This window comes from Bos indicus, chromosome 12 (genome assembly GCF_029378745.1).
Source record: "Bos indicus isolate NIAB-ARS_2022 breed Sahiwal x Tharparkar chromosome 12, NIAB-ARS_B.indTharparkar_mat_pri_1.0, whole genome shotgun sequence".
Taxonomy (NCBI): domain Eukaryota; kingdom Metazoa; phylum Chordata; class Mammalia; order Artiodactyla; family Bovidae; genus Bos; species Bos indicus.
In genome coordinates this window covers 11,800,967-11,817,695 of record NC_091771.1, presented here as the reverse complement: position 1 = coordinate 11,817,695, position 16,729 = coordinate 11,800,967, and the positions used below count along the sequence as shown (strand labels likewise).

The 16,729-nt window shown below is 36.3% G+C and overlaps 1 protein-coding gene across 7 annotated transcripts in view; it reads left to right on the top strand.

The window, feature by feature from the left end:
- Nucleotides 1-16,729, top strand: part of VWA8 (von Willebrand factor A domain containing 8) — a 400,893-nt gene that overhangs the window by 187,808 nt on the left and 196,356 nt on the right. For all 7 annotated transcript variants that reach the window (XM_070800011.1, XM_070800010.1, XM_070800013.1 and 4 more), the window contains exons 22-26: nucleotides 2,872-2,947; nucleotides 4,894-5,029; nucleotides 9,604-9,723; nucleotides 12,018-12,223; nucleotides 14,011-14,162. In XM_070800011.1, the coding sequence (XP_070656112.1) occupies nucleotides 2,872-2,947; nucleotides 4,894-5,029; nucleotides 9,604-9,723; nucleotides 12,018-12,223; nucleotides 14,011-14,162 (690 nt within the window). The remainder of the gene's footprint in view (nucleotides 1-2,871; nucleotides 2,948-4,893; nucleotides 5,030-9,603; nucleotides 9,724-12,017; nucleotides 12,224-14,010; nucleotides 14,163-16,729) is intronic.

The window sequence follows — 16,729 nt, the reverse complement described above, 5'->3', positions numbered from 1 at the left end:
ATACAGCTAACCATAAGCCAATTTAAATACAACTTACTAAAATATCATCCTCAAAATAGACATTGCTATTTTGAGATCTTGTGCTCCTCAATAAATTAGAATTTATTAGCTTAATGTACCTTTATTAGCAAAGTCACAGGAATGGATTGTGCTTGCTCTCCAGTGGCCAATTTGCTGTCCTTATTTTGATAAAAACTTGGTCTTTATTCAATTTAATTACTTTTATTGCATCTGGAATCATTTAAAATTACTATTGAAGCATTAATAACTCCAACTTAAAAAAATTTTAAAGTCACAGAGTTAAAATAAGACTAGAGTTTAGCACCATGTTTCTTTGAGTAGCCTCTTTATCAACACAGGCTGTAACTGATGGACAACTTTAGTCTGTAAAATAGTAAGTGAGAACAATTGGTGCTAACATAAATGTCAGCAATTAGCTGAACATTCTAATTAATTCCTCAAGCATTGCTGATAACTGTTATGTCCTGGAGAGATGTCTCTTTATTAAACTGTAGGCTAAGAAACTGTTACTAAGATGTGTTTTCTTTTCCCCAGTATTGTTGAAATTTTGACTCTACTTCAGCTTTTATGAGCTTATATTTCAAAACTGTTCTTGAGAGGAACAAATCATAATAGAATTGAAACTGTAGCAAATAAAATATTCTCTTAGGGTCATTGATTATTTGTGTAGAGAATTACTATGATGCTCCTAAAACCAAAGCAATGATTTTAGTCAAATATTTTCTGAAAAAGGATCATTTTAAGAGTCAATTTATATGCTATTCTATCATGACTTCCCTGGTAGCTCAGCTGGTAAAGAATCCGCCTGCAATGCGGGAGACTGGGTTTGATCCTTGGGTTGGGGAAATCCCCTGGAGAAAGGAAAGGCTACCCACTCCAGTATTCTGGCCTGGAGAATCCCATGGACTATACAGTCAAAAAGAGTTGGACACGACTGAGCAACTCTCACTGTCATATGCTACTTGTGACAGTAGTCATCATTTACTGAGTTGAAGTTTATAATATTGTAAGATACCTTGAAAAACAAGCTTTTAAAAAATATATACTTATGCACTTTTGGTTGCAGTGGTTCTTCTCTGCTGCGCTTGGGTTACCCTTGATTTCGGTCTGTGGGCTTCTCACTGCAGCGGCTTCCCTTGTTGCAGAGCACGGGCTGTAGGTGTACTGGCTTCAGTCATTGCAGTGTGTGGGCTCAGTGGCTGTAGCTCACAGGTTGTAAAGCATGAGCTCAGAAGTTATGACACCCAAGCCTAGCTGCTCCGCGGCATGTGGAATCTTCCCGGACCACGGATTAAACCTGTGTCCACTGTATTAGCAGGCGGATTCTAATCCACTGGGCCACCAGGGAAGTTCAAGCCTTTTTTGTTGTTGTAATAAGTGCTATGCAGAAGTTAGTGAGTTATTTTCTACTCTTATATAATAAGGGACTGACATATAAGCCAACCTGTTTTTTTAATTGAATATCATTTTACATACATGTAAGACAAAGGACTGACAATAAGAATGGAACAAAACCACTTTTTCCCTTTACGTTGCTCTTTCTCATTGCCTACTCCACTGAAAGCCATGTTTCCCATTTGTGTTTATCCTTATTCCTTGTCCCTTTTAGGAATCATCTGATTTGTGCTTGTTCCCTCAAACCTATGTGTTTTATTTCTAGCACAAGTCTTTTGAGAAATCTAATTTGCCAAATTGTATGCTATCGGAATTAACGTGTTATAGAACAATTTCATTTGCCTTTTTAAAATTGTAATTCACCTTGAATTTCCTGTCCTTAATCTGCTATGAAGCACCATAATTATTAAAGTAATGACTGAATTTCCTTTCTACTGATAATGATACAAGAGTTCCTTTTTCCATTTCGGTGCTGGGAGGTGTCATGTTGTTGCCCATTAAATATGTGACAGCTGAGGTGAGAAATTCACTATATTGCTATAAAAATCTGTGTGAACACATCTCTTTCTTTTCCTCACCCACCCTTCTGTATTGCCAGAATACGAACAGTGAATTTGTGATATTAATTAAACTCTGTTATTTGTTTAAAACCCAAAAATGGACTTTATTTTTTTTAGCAGAAGATAGAAAAAGTGTAAGCCCAGGAATACAAAAAATGGATATATGACGCTTGTGTTTTATTCTGATCAAATGTCATTTTATTGCTTTACTAACTGTAACATTTTGGGCAAGAAGATTCATAGGTGATGTGAACTTCATATCTTATCATGTGTGGAGTTGGATAACATCTAGGTAGTACACTGTTAATACTTTTGAAAATCCTGATCTAAAGGAAAGTCAGGTAGATAGTAGTAGGTAGACTTAAGAAAGTAAAATGAATTGCCCTAATCCTAGCAGAAATGTTCACAATCCCATGTTTGCTGGAGTGAGGTAAAATGGTCTTGCCTGATGGCAGGTTGGGCCATGAAGTATAATTCACAGACTCACTTTAATCAGGAACATCAGCATGCCAGTCATCACCAAACTCACCATCAATTATTTGTAAATAATGTAAATATTGTATAGGTAATGCAAATATTTATTTTTAATTTCTCCTTTTCACCTTCAGGAGGTGATTTTAAAGAGTAAAATGGTCATCAGGAAATTACTGGGGAAAGGAGAAGTAAAGAGCCTGGATAATTTGTAAACTTGGAGTAATTCCCAAACCTTTATAACTTATATTGACATCTACAAAATACTGTTGCTGAGTGGAATTTCATTTGCTTTTTTATTCGTCTTAGGAGAAGCTGGATGATGAACTAAAGGAAGAAAAAGAGAAATGTTCTCATGTTTTATTCGAGATCAAATGTCTTTTTATTTCTTTACTAACTATAAAATCTGTTGGTTTAACTTTAGGGACACCACAGTCCAAACACTTACTCTTCAGCCTTCTGTTAAAGATGGACTTATTGTATATGAAGACTCACCTTTGGTTAGTAATGCAATTATATGAATATTCTCAACTGTGTTCTTTGAATGATAGTTATATTTCAGCCTTTGAGAGGAAGAAATATCCCATTGATGACAATATGTTTCATTCTTAACTAGAAAACACTCGTTCATATGTCATTTGGAGAGTGGATATTTAAATGCAAATTACTGGGAAAATAACATGTTTTCTTACTCTATTCCTCTCTCCAGAGAGAGATTTAGGGAATGATAGAAATCCTCTAATGATAACTTTTCCATTCCAGAACTTTCAAAAAAGAAAAAAGTTTGCTGTTGTTTTCAGATGTGCAGACTTTGAAATTAGATAATGCTTCTGGAATGTTTTTTAAAATGATTTTAATGAGTAAAATATTGACCCAGCATTTTGGACAGCTGGGAAGATCATTCCTTAGCTTCTCATAAAAGAGCCACCCCCCGCCAAAAAAAAATCCTGTTCTGCCAGGCATGTGTTTCTGTGTAGATAACTGCTCTCCAGCAATGGCACAGAGAAGCCATCCTGAGGACTCTGTGGTCTAGACCCGGTGATGGGCGTCTTTAGGACCTCCTGTCTGAGTTCTTCCAGACTGGACTTGACCTTCTCTGAACAGAGATGTGAAGGCTGGAGTTGGGAGTAGAAGCTACATGTTTTCTCTCTCTTTTTTAAAATTCGGGTTATTTTTACCTTAAAATTAAAAAGAAAAATTCTTATTCATATTTTTAGAATATGAAATAAGATATTTGTGGTAGAGAGGATCACCTATTTCTCAATTTCTTAAAAATTACTTGCCAAAACCATGTAATGAGAAAAGTTTATGATATGTTCCATTTTATGTTATGAGCTATTTCTTACTATTTAAAAAAATAATCTCTGGGTTTACATTGAAGTTCATTGAGTATCTCCTATCCATTCTTTTTAAATGTTTTAAAGAGTTTTTCCTAGCTTTTGTCCTATCTTTTCATAATGTGACCAGTCATCTAATTTACTCAGTCATCCAAGACCTAGAACTCTCTTATTTTTCCTTTCACCTCTTCCCATCTAATTAGTTGCCAAGGCTGTAGAATATACCTCTGAATATTTCTTCAGATAATATAATGCTTTTTATTTCCATTTTTACCCATGCCCTCTTCCCTAAAATCAGATCCTCACATGACTTTTTTACCAAGTTGTTATGATATTCCCCCCTCCAGTCTATTCTGCATATTTCTGCAAGATTAAAGGCACTGACTTGTAGCTTTAAACTTGTTATCATATCTGAACTCATAAATCTTTAATTCATCCTGCAATTTAATGAGACAAAGCACATATTTTTTGGTTTGGCAGTCAACTTTTTATTAGTCGAGACCTGATCTACACTTTCAGATCCTTTTCTGTCTTTTCTTACATTTAACCTCTGCATCAGCCAAGATAGACTGTTCATATTCACTCTTCCCTCAGTAGGGTGCAGATTTCTTGAGTCTGACCATTGATTCTCTTTGTCTTGACTACCCAGTTCTCCAGTATACATACTGATCTCTTAAAACTGTGCACTCTTTTAAGGCTACCACAAGTGCAATGTTCTGATATCCAGTACTGATGATCACAGTCATTCCTCTTTGCCCCCACAGCCCTTTAACTTCTCTATTTGATATGTCAATACTTGTTTTAATTCTCCCCTTCCTGAGGGTGTGAAATGTGAACATTGCCGACATAGGGGTAATTAGGATGCTGCAAGAAAATAAAGTGATTACTGCAGAGTTAGCAATTCAGTAACTATGAGAAGCTTTTGGTGGAGATCCATAAATACTGTTTCCAGCTCTACTACAGACATTTTTTGTGATTTTATATTTATAGCTTGCAGAAAACCAGCTATTACAAATCCAAAGCAATGAGTGATGGAATTGTTAAAACGTTTGCTTTCTTTTCTTGTTTGTTTGTTTGTTTTGTTTACAATAAATGTTCTGTCTTCAAAGGTTAAAGCAGTAAAATTGGGTCATGTTCTGGTAGTAGATGAGGCAGACAAGGCTCCAACAAATGTCACCTGTATTTTAAAAACTCTGGTAGAAAATGGAGAAATGATTCTAGCAGATGGACGACGCATTGTTGCAAGTGAGTATAAAAAAGCAACTTTTCTTTCAATGTGCAATTTTAACATTTGTTGTATCAGATCACACACTTAGCTGGCTGCTTATCTACAAATAACAAGCATAAATTCAGTCTAAGTCAGGTTGTCTGTATTGATAATTAATAATAAAAATCAATATGTCTGAATCTAGCTTCGTCAGTTTCACTTTCTAGTAGCCGGAGAGTGTCTTTGAAAATTTCAATAGTAGCTTTAGGACAAATCAGCTTCATATTTTTTCTACTCTGAAAATACAAACATATAATCCCTTTTATACTTATGTCTGAGCGACTGATCTGATCTGATCTGATACTTATGTCTCAATTATTTGTGTACAATTTATTTTCTTTCATTATTATGTGGAATTTTTAAAGCTCTACCATGTTTTTGTTACTTATAATGTTAAAATCAATGTTATTATTAGCTCAGTATAATTAGGAAAAAACCGCTGGGCATTTAATATCAGTTTTATATATGTGTGTGTGTGTGTGTGTGTGTGTGTGTATACATATATATTACACACACACACACACACACAATACACACTTGCCTCAGAAAGAAGTTACTCTCTTTGGAGTACCTTCTTTTTATTTTTGTGGTTGTTAGGGGAAAGGTAGATAGATAAATCTTATAAATCTGTTTAGCCCATAGGAAAAACTTGTCTAGTGCAATGTGAGAACATTTTCTAGTTTTTAATTTTTGTGTCATGAAAAGACTTGAAGATCTTTAACTAGCCACTGAAATATAGTCAATAGCAAGGTAGCCAAACAAATTGAGACTAATGACTGAAATCGTCAATATTCAAAAGGTATGTACAGAAGACTCTATAAAAATGTATAAGTCCGTCGCCACAGAGGTTTCTTCTTGGACATTGTCATTGCAACACTGCTGCATCTCAACCTAGGAAACTTAGCACTAATAAAAGTATTCTGAGATGGCAGTTTCACAATGAGTATAGGAAAAACTGAGAATTTGAATTAAACAGTCTGATAACCATCTTTTAGAAAATCATTCAGACTCTCAAGATTTGAATGCTGCCTGCCCTTTTTAGAGGCATCATAAGGACAGTGAAATAGAAAGCAAGAAAGAACTACTGGAACAAACTTGTGCTTAAACAGAGACAATCTCCAAGCAAAGGAGTCATCATCATAATTTTTAAATTCAAATTTGATTGCAGATGACATTTTAAACACAAGAGCAGCTGAAGCTCTTTTGAACATAGTTTCAGAAAGCATCACTTCCATGCCCATGTTTTTCATTTTCTTAACTTTTTAAAAGTTTCGTGTTTTATTGCCATTTTTATGTTAGTTAACTAATTAAATTTTTCATGTGATGACATACCTTGTTATTTACCACTACTAAAATAAATGGAGATCAAATGTTAAAACTAATGGTGGTATTAGTACATGAATATATGGCACATTGAAAGGATACTTTTTGTTTTCAGAAAGAAGTATGAGCGTAACTTCTTATAGACTCACCTCAATAAAACTCCAAGTACTTCGCATCTGTGAAAAGAAGAGAAGCGAAACACAAAGGAGAAAAGGAAAGATGTACCCATTTGAATGCAGAGTTCCAGAGAATAGCAAGGAGAGATGGGAAAGCCTTCCTCAGTGATCAGTGCAAAGAAATAGAGGAAAACAACAGAATGGGAAAGACTAGGGATCTCTTTTAGAAAATTAAAGATACAAAGGGAACTTTTCATGCAAAGATGGGCTCAATAAAGGACAGAAATGGTACGGACCTAACAAAAGCAGAAGATATTAAAAAGAGGTGGCAAGAATACACAGAAGAACTATACAGAAAAGATCTTCATGACCCAGATAATCACGATGGTGTGATCACTCACCTAGAGCCAGACATCCTGGAATGTGAAGTCAAGTGGGCCTTAGGAAGCATCACTATGAACAAAGCTAGTGGAGGTGATGGAATTCCAGTTGAGCTATTTCAAATCCTAAAAGACGATGCTGTGAAAGTGCTGCACTCAATATGCCAGCAAATCTGGAAACCTCAGCAGTGGCCACAGGACTGGAAAAGGTCAGTTTTCATTCCAATCCCAAAGAAAGGCAATGCCAAAGAATGCTCAAACTACCATACAATTGCACTCATCTCACATGCTAGTAAAGTAATGCTCAAAATTTTCCAAGCCAGGCTTCATCAGTATGTGAACCATGAACTTCCAGATGTTCAAGCTGGTTTTAGAAAAGGCAGAGGAACCAGAGATCAAATTGCCAATATCTGTTGGATCATCGAAAAACCAAGAGAGTTCCAGAAAAACATCTATTTCTGCTTTATTGGCTATGCCAAAGCCTTTGACTGTATGGATCACAATAAACTGTGGAAAATTCTGAAAGAGATGGGCATACCAGACCACCTGACCTGCCTCTTGAGAAATCTGTATGCAGGTCAAGAAGCAACATGGAACATGAAACAACATGGAAGCAACATAGAACTGGACATGGAACAACAGACTGGTTCCAAATCGGGAAAGGAGTACGTCAAAGCTATATATTGTCACCCTGCTTATTTAACTCATGCAGAGTACATCATGAGAAATGCTGGTCTGGATGAAGCACATCAAGATTGCTGGGAGAAATATCAATAACCTCAGATATGCAGATGACTCCACCCTTATGGCAGAAAGCGAAGAAGAAATAAAGAGCCTCTTGATGAAAGTAAAAGAGGAGAGTGAAAAAGTTGGCTTAAAGCTCAACATTCAGAAAACTAACATCATGGCATCTGGTCCCATCATTTCATGGCAAATAGACAGAGAAACAGTGGAGACAGTGACAAACTTTATTTTGGGGGGCACTGTGGTGTTGGAGAAGACTCTTGAGAGTCCCTTGGACTGCAAGGAGATCCAATCAGTCCATTCTGAAGGATATCAGCCCTGGGTGTTCTTTGGAAGGAATGATGCTAAAGCTGAAACTCCAGTACTTTGACCACCTCATGTGAAGAGTTGACTCATTGGAAAAGATTCTGATGCTGGGAGGGATTGGGGGCAAGAGGAGAAGGGGACGACAGAGAATGACATGGCTGGATGGTGTCACCAACTTGATGGACATGAGTTTGGGTGAACTCCAGGAGATGGTGATGGACAGGGAGGCCTGGCGTGCTGTGATTCATGGGGTCTCAAAGAGTTGGACACGACTGAGCGACTGAACTGAACTGAACTGAAAATCACTGCAGATGGTGACTGCAGCCATGAAATTAAAAGGAGCTTGCTCCTTGGGAGAAAAGTTTTTACCAACCTAGACAGCATATTGAAAAGCAAAGACATTACTTTGCCAACAAAGTTCCATCTAGTCAAAGCTATGGATTTCCCAGTACTCATGTATGGATGTGAGAGTTGGACTATAAAGAAAGCTGAGCGCCGAAGAACTGATGCTTTTGAACTGTGGTGTTGGAGAAGACTCTTGAGAGTCCCTTGGACTGCAAGAAGATCCAACCAGTCCATCCTAAAGGAAATCAATCCTAAATATTCATTGGAAGGACTGATGTTGAAGCTGAAACTCCAGTACTTTGGCTACCTGATGCGAAGAACTGACTCATTTGAAAAGACCCTGATGCTCAGAATGATTGAAGGAGGGAGGAGAAGGGGACGACAGAAGATGAGATGGTTGGATGGCATCACTGACTCAGTTGGTGATGGACAGGGAGGCCTGGCATACTGCAATTCATGGGGTCGCAAAGAGACACGACTGAGCGACTGAACTGAACTTTACTTCACATCTATCATTTTTTAGAGATGAACAGCCTTAAAGCCTAAGATTTAAATTAACCCAAATGACAGGTGTTCTGTCTTAAAATACCGATAATAAAGTTTTTGCTACCTTAAATTTTTCTTTGGACTAGCAGTTCAATCTTAAATGTACATCAGCCGGTAGTATATAATATTTACTTCCTTTAGTACCTTAAACATTTGCACAAAGACAGCTCCAGTCAACTTGAAATTACATATTTTAAGAACTTTGATAGAATCCCTCGAGTGGAAATAAATCAACTTTTCTCTAATGAATTGACTTGATGTTCAAGACTTTCTCCTATGTAGTTAATCCTTTCAGGGTAGGTAATCTAAATAGGACTTAATCCTTAGCTACAAAATAGCAGGCTTTATGCAAAGGGATGCAGTTGCTGATTTGATTAAAAAAAAAAAAAACTGAAGGATGTTTAGATTATCCTTTGAGTATCCTTTGGCTTATCCATTGTTATAGATTCTTATTTGTATTTTAAATGAATGATAGGATCTCAAGCCAAGTTTAAGCACCATAAGACAACATTTAGACAAGTTTGGTTTTTAGATGTGCCTTTAATTTACATAAAAATGCAAGTTCCTGTATAATTTAGTATGCATTTTATCAGTATTCTCTTCTAAGCAAACTTTCTCAAAGATGTTTTTGTTTTCTTCAACCCAGTTATTACAACCAGATTTCTTAGAGTTGTTTTACAACCCTATAGTCATAAAACTATATGACTGCTTGTGTGATTTTAAAGGCTATAACTTGATACTCTTAAGAATTACTGAGTATCAATAAAGAATAAATTGAAATTTTTTTTTCAGATGCTGCACTAGTCAATGGAAGAGAAAATGTTGTAGTGATTCATCCTGATTTTAGAATGATTGTTCTGGCCAACAGACCTGGATTTCCTTTCCTAGGCAATGATTTCTTCGGTACCTTAGGTAAAAACAATAATTATAGTAATAACCAAAACAATAACAATAACAATAATGATGTCATCTTAGTAACAGTGCTATATTGGCCGTCACTGAATGCTCCCGACTAAATGCTCCCACGTGCTATCATCATCACAACTATTTTATGAGAGTATTTTTATCCCCATTTTAGAGGAGAAGAATGTCTGATATTCGGAGAGATTATTTTTCTAGGGTCATTCAGATAATAAGTGTTAGAACTTGGCTTCATATCTAAGACTATAGATAGTCTTAGAGTAGAACACAAATTCAGAAAGGGTTTTTAGTGTTTGCTTTTCATCACATCACCCTAACTATGGAAAAGTTTGAGGCCAGCTCTGGGGAGACTGATTCACATTGATTGGAGAGGTCCAGGGATAAACTGAATCATCAGGAACCTTCAAGAAGAACTTCTCTTCTCTGTGACAAGTAGCTAATTCTGAATACTGGGCATTCCATATTCAATGTGAAGCAGGCTCAGTCTCCTAGTAGGATTTTTGATCTGGCGACTCCACATCAAGGAATTTATCCAAGGAAATTCCCTGTGCAATAATTTAAGTACAAGGATAGGCAATCTAGCATTGTTTATAGTTGCCCTGCTACCCCGTCTCTGAACACGCCAGCCATGCTCGCCCCAGGGTCTTTGCAGTAGTTGGACCTGCCGTGCCCTTCCCCCACACACCTGCATCTGCCTAGTTGTCACCTTCTCAGGGAGGCCGGCCTGTCTGGCATCCCCAACCATCACCGTTTCTCAAGTACTATACTGCACTTTTCTTTTTTCCTTGAAACATACAGTTTCTGACATTGATAATTATTGTTTATTTCCTCCATACGCCAGAATCTGAACTCCATGAGAACAGGGGTTTGTGTGTTTTTGATCACTGGGGTCTATGAAGTACATAGAGTATTACTTGGCATATAGAAGGGATTTAATCATTATTCGATGAATGAACAAATAAGGGGTCAATTATAGCGTTATATTAGTGTTGCATTTGCTTTTCAGCAAAAAAAGGCCAAAGCTGTTTTTCATGTTTGTATTTGAATGAGTTTAGCCTATGAGATACAAGCTTGAAGTTATCATGGTTGCATTCTATTCAGTTGCTTTCATGAATATATGATAACAATAAAAGAATGATCTGAGTCATTTCTGAGTCCAAGTAAGTTCTAAATATCCTTGCTTTCTAAAATGAGCATAGTGAATAATGCGAATCTATTTACTCTAACTTCCTTTGGTCCCTGTCCTTTGGATTATAAATCAGAATTATGTGAACTTTTATCTGAGAAATTTCTCTCTCTCGAGCATAGATTGTATTTTTCTAATATATTCTCAGTTGTCTAAATTATGGGTGAAATATTTTGTTTCCAATTCCTTTTCCTTGATTTTTATTTTGATATTATCTCTGCACATTTACTTTTTTGAAACCAACTTATAAACTATATTATAGCAATGTGAACAAGACGTAAATTGTTTAGAGAGTGATAATACTAATTTCCCCATTTTTAGTATACATAAAAAGTCGTGCATATGTGTATATAATTTCTGAAGATATTTACCATGTGTTATAAAGTTAAAAATGCAGCCTCAGAACCACATGAGTATTTTCCAATTAATGGAAAAAGACTAAATTATCAAAACGATATATGTTTGTATGTATGCATTTAAAATGGAGTAGGACATGGCAACCCACTCCAGTATTCTTGCCTGGAGAATCACATGGACAGAGGAGCCTGGCGGTCTACAGTCCATGGGGTCATTAAGAGTCAGACATGACTGAGTGATTTATTTTTATATATATATATATATGCATTTAAAAATACTAGCAGGACCAATATTATAAAGCAATCATCAATCAATTAAAAATAAATAAATACTAAATACTGACATGAAAAATATGAAAAAATGAATACACTGAACTGTTAACCCTGGGTGCCTGTGGGGGAAGGAGTGGGATTAGCAGAAGCTCACAGGGACTTCTCTTTCTGTTCTTTGTACTCAAATATCTACTAGTGAGATTATGTCCAAGTATCGTATAATTTTTAACAGAAATAAATCTATGTAGAATAAACCACACATCACTCAGGCTCATTTCCTTTTGCTTTAGTCATTTGCTTTTTTCTGTATACCTATTGTTGGACAGGCTTTCTACGCAGTTTTACACTTTTAAAAATAGAAGTGCTTTGGTGAGCAACCCGTGGCTCTTTAATTGATCATTTCGTATTTGCTATGTCCTTATAAGGGGTTAGTTGCATACTGAGTGTGAATCTATTTTTATTCCTCATAGGTGATATTTTTAGCTGCCATGCAGTGGATAATCCCAAACCCTACTCGGAACTCAGGATGCTCAGGCAGTACGGCCCAAATGTGCCCGAGCCCATCCTTCAGAAGCTCGTCGCTGCCTTTGGAGAGCTGAGGAATTTAGCTGACCAGGGTATTATTAACTACCCTTATTCTACCAGAGAAGTTGTCAACATAGTCAAGCATTTGCAGGTATGGCACCTGCCTGTACGTAAAAGTTTAAAAGAAGTCATCAGTCTTGTTTTAGATTTTTTTTTTTTTTTTTTTGCCTAATTTGTACCAAGTCTTTCCATTTCTCTTTAATACTGATTCAGGTGATATAGTATGAAATGTCTGTAATCCAAATGAACATTTGCTGTTTAATCTCTGGATTGACTTTGACAAGGTTCTGTGCCATGGCTATTACCAAGGAGCTAGGAAATTTGGTGGGGGTTTTCTGAGGGGTGTGGGAAGACAGGAGAGTGAGACAGAAGGGAAGCTTTACTACTGTTTGACTTTATACAACAAGCATATATAGTCTCTGAGTGAAAATATTTTCATTTTGAAAATGAAAGACTTGAAGATAAAAAACTGACTGGAAACTAATAGTATTGATTACATGCCTGTAAATACTGTGAGAAGGTTTTGTTGGATAGAGTAAGTGGACAAGAGAATGAAATTCCTTATAGCCATCCACGATGCATAGGTCACCTTGGAGGGCTTCCCTAATAGCTCAGTTGGTAAAGAATCTGCCTGCAGTGCAGGAGACCCTTGTTCAATTCCTGGGTCGGGAAGATCCACTGGAGAAAGGATAGGCTACCCACTCCAGTATTCTTGGGCTTCCCTTATGGCTCAGCTGGTAAAGAATCCGCCTGCAATGCAGGAGACCTGGGTTCAATCTCTGGGTTCAGAAGATCCCCTGGAGAAGGGAAAGGCTACCCACTCTGGTATTCTGGCCTGGAGAATTCCATGGACTTGATAGTCCATGGGATCACAGTGAGTCGGACACGACTGAACGACTTTCACTTTCACTTTTCACCTTGGTAAAAGAAGACAAAAAGCCTGTGTCAATTCTGCTTTTATAACAAATGATGGTTTCCAAGCGAACAGTCATAACCTAATGACTCTTGACCCCTGAAAACCTAGACAGGAAAATAGAAAGCTTTGTTCTGCCTGTAAAACCATGGCAAGTCCAGCTGAGATTCCAGCACCTAGAGAGAATCAAGACAGAGGCGATGAATGACCCAGAGGACCCCAGCAGTGTAAAGTCAGCTGTCTGTAACCCTCGTTTTCTTTCCCTCTGCGCTTGCCTGCGTCTCTGTTCTCTGTACTTTTTACCTTCTTCTTCCTTTCTTTTCGTATTCCTTTACCTTTTTTTTTCATTTACTCTTGGACTTGTGACTTTTCTGAATATTTCCATATAGATATTCAACACTCTGCTCTATTTAAGTAGCATTTTATAATTTGGTCAATCCAGTTGTTGTTTAGTCGCTAAGTCGTGTCCGACTCTTCTGCGACCCCATGGCCTATAGCCCGCCAGGCTCCTCTGTCCATGTGGATTCTCCAGGCAAGAATACTGGAGTGGGTTGCCATTTCCTCCTCCAGGGGATCTTCTTGATCCAGGGATCAAACTTGTGTCTCCCACATTGCAGGCAGATTCTTTACAACTGAGCCACCAGGGAAGCTCAGTACTCATTTTAAAAGCGGGAGATTTCAGAAAGTGGTGAAAGTCACCAAACCCCAGGATTTGAGTACCGATTTAACATTTGAGAGAAAGAACTGTTTCCCCTCAAATTCTGAAATTTATTGAAAAAGAAAAATATTAAGTCATCAGGGCAAACATTAAAAGAGAAAAGCATTCCTCCTATCTGTTTATCTGACAAGGCCAGTAAGAAAAGGTCTACTGAAGTTTATTTGATCATTATTCTGTCCATTTGGGAAATCTTTATAATACTGTATATTTTATCACATGGTAATAAGGGATTTTTTTTTTAATACAGAAATTTCCCACTGAAGGTCTCTCCAGTGTGGTTAGGAACGTGTTTGACTTTGATTCCTACAACAACGACATGAGGGAGATTTTGACTAACACTTTGCACAAATACGGAATACCAGTTGGAGCAAAACCATCCAATGTGCAGCTGGCGAAGGAGTAAGGCAAATCACTCTTGATAAAGTACTCTTGAGTGTAACTGTTCTGATTCTCAAATGCTGATCATTCTGAGTCTACTGTTATACTCTACTAAACTGACCTGGTGTGGAAATTACTTTTCCATGAGTAAGCTCTTCAAGTATATGGTGCTATTTGCTGGCTGGATTTCAGTTAAATAGCATTATTTATAGGTCTGTAAATTGAGAAATTCAGTTATTCCAGATGTCCCATGAGTAGATGTAATGTAATCAAATAAAGGGAAATATTTGTTTCTTTAACAGTCTCTGTCCTTTTGTTGAATTCCTATGATTCTCATTTTTTCCTAACCTAGTACCGAATCATTGTACAAACATGAAAACTACATGAAGAGATAATATATATTTAGTTAAGATGCTCTTATTTCTGTCACCATATATTTTTTTGTTATAGTTTTCTAAATTTATAATCATATTAACTTGAAATCTGGGGATTACTTACTTTAGCCTGACAGATGAAAGAGGCAGGGAAAATAAGTGGGTTTTATTTCATGTGGGCTACTTGCCTGCTCTTTATTTTGTAATTATAGGCTATATACTTAACAAAGAATCTTAACAAATATGATATTGTTGACCAGAAAGATAATTGACAGTGTTTATTAGTAGGATAATTAAGTCAGTGCAAATTCACAAGAAAACAGTTTTAAATATGCATAACTTATTGATAATGCATCTAATGTTGTCTTTGTCTGTAGGGAAATCCATTATCATAAATTCCCAAGGGACAAAAATTGCTTTTTATTTAACTTCAGTCTCATATAGGAGGAACTCTCTGCCTTAGGAAAAGACTGTTGTATATAATGATTAGTCCGGCTACATATATTTATTCTAAGTGCTTACATTATCAGTATTTATTCTTTGAAGTTATTATAAAACTTGTTAGAATATATGCTAATAAAAATAAATTGTTAAGGCTTTAATAATTTCTTCAAAGATTTCTTAAAAAGAAACAAATATTTCCCTTTAGTGGTAAAAGAGCTAGATGGAATTATGTTAGAAATTTATCAGTGAATTGGTTTATATTATTAATAAGTAAATTTTCTTTTTGATAAGAATGATATTATGTCCTTGCTAATATATACACTTTTCTGTGGAATACTGTTCTACTGATTGATTAGAATATTTATGGGCATTTTGAAACTAGTTTGGTGATTTAATGGGTATAACGTATCTCCTACATTAGAGAGTTCAAGAAATGTCTTTAATGTGCAAACTTCTGTTAGTACTCATGTTTTTTTGCATCCTTTTTATAAATTATATCTTGGGTTTCAATTGGAAATAAGATGATTTTTAATTTGTTTTACCATTAACAAATTTATATACAGTTTTAGCTTCATGGAAACCAGACTTGTGATTTTAAAATAACTTTTTTTCTACTCTGTACAACTTGAAATAAAATTTAAAATGTGTATTAGTTGGTAAGATCAATCAAAAGAAAAACTGTTGGCTATTTAAGTTTCTAAGGAAGACAGATACAGTGATTTAGCTTATGCATTACTGTTTCCAGTTCTATACTGAAAAATTCTTGCCATGGCTTGTTCATTGTTGCCATGGTGTGTTAATTCCAACTCTTTTTTTAAATTCTTATTTATGAGTGGAAGCAAAAGTGCATTTGAGCCTGGAAACAAATGGTCATGCCTGAGACCAGCATGGAGAGAACTGGTTGTCCACCCACTGCATGTAGCTAAAAATAGACTTATAGCAGATGTGGGGGAAGTGTGAATTTTCCTTTGGAGTGGAGATAATAGCGGACTACAGTTTGCACATTCAGAGCATCTTTTCATCACCTGTAAATTGCAATGACTTGAACAGCTCAAAGGTAGTGATGCTATTTTATTAGTGAAATCCACAGGTTCCACACATCTTATTTCTATCGAATTATCAGCCTTGTACTTCGAGAGGGGAGCGTGGTAGGGTGAACAAAGCAACGTCCTGGGAATTCAGCAGTTGGTGACATGTTCAACGTGCATGTCTGGGTTAAACGTGAGGAAACAGATTTTACCCTGTTTGTAAAATGAGAGCATTTTACTGTAGCGTAACCATATAACTTATCACCTAATCAAGATGCTTTTTAGAATGAAAGGGCACTATTAATAATAAGTCTGTAAAAAAAGATGTGGAATAAGACTGTTCTAGTGAGACCACAGTATATTTTCATCTTTAGAAGGTTAATAAGGTTTCTTCTTATTCTAACACCCTTTGCATTTTAATATAATCTTAATTTTCACTCATCTGCAAAGAAAAAAACAAATTAAAAAGAAGTAATACTTACACTTTCTCTCCTCAAGTAGCACACTGATAATAGTAATCACAGACCTCTGAAAATTCAAAGTTGTCCCCATGCAGTCTTATGATTTGCTTTGACTTTTCTAGACTTTTGGCTAAACTTTATACTTCACTAATTGATGTTGGTTGCTGCTCTTGTTCAGTCGCTAAGTCATGTCCAACTCTTTGCAATCCCATGGACTGTAGCCTGCCAGGCTCCTCTGTCCATGGGGTTTTCCAGGCAAGAATACTAGAGTGGGTTACCTT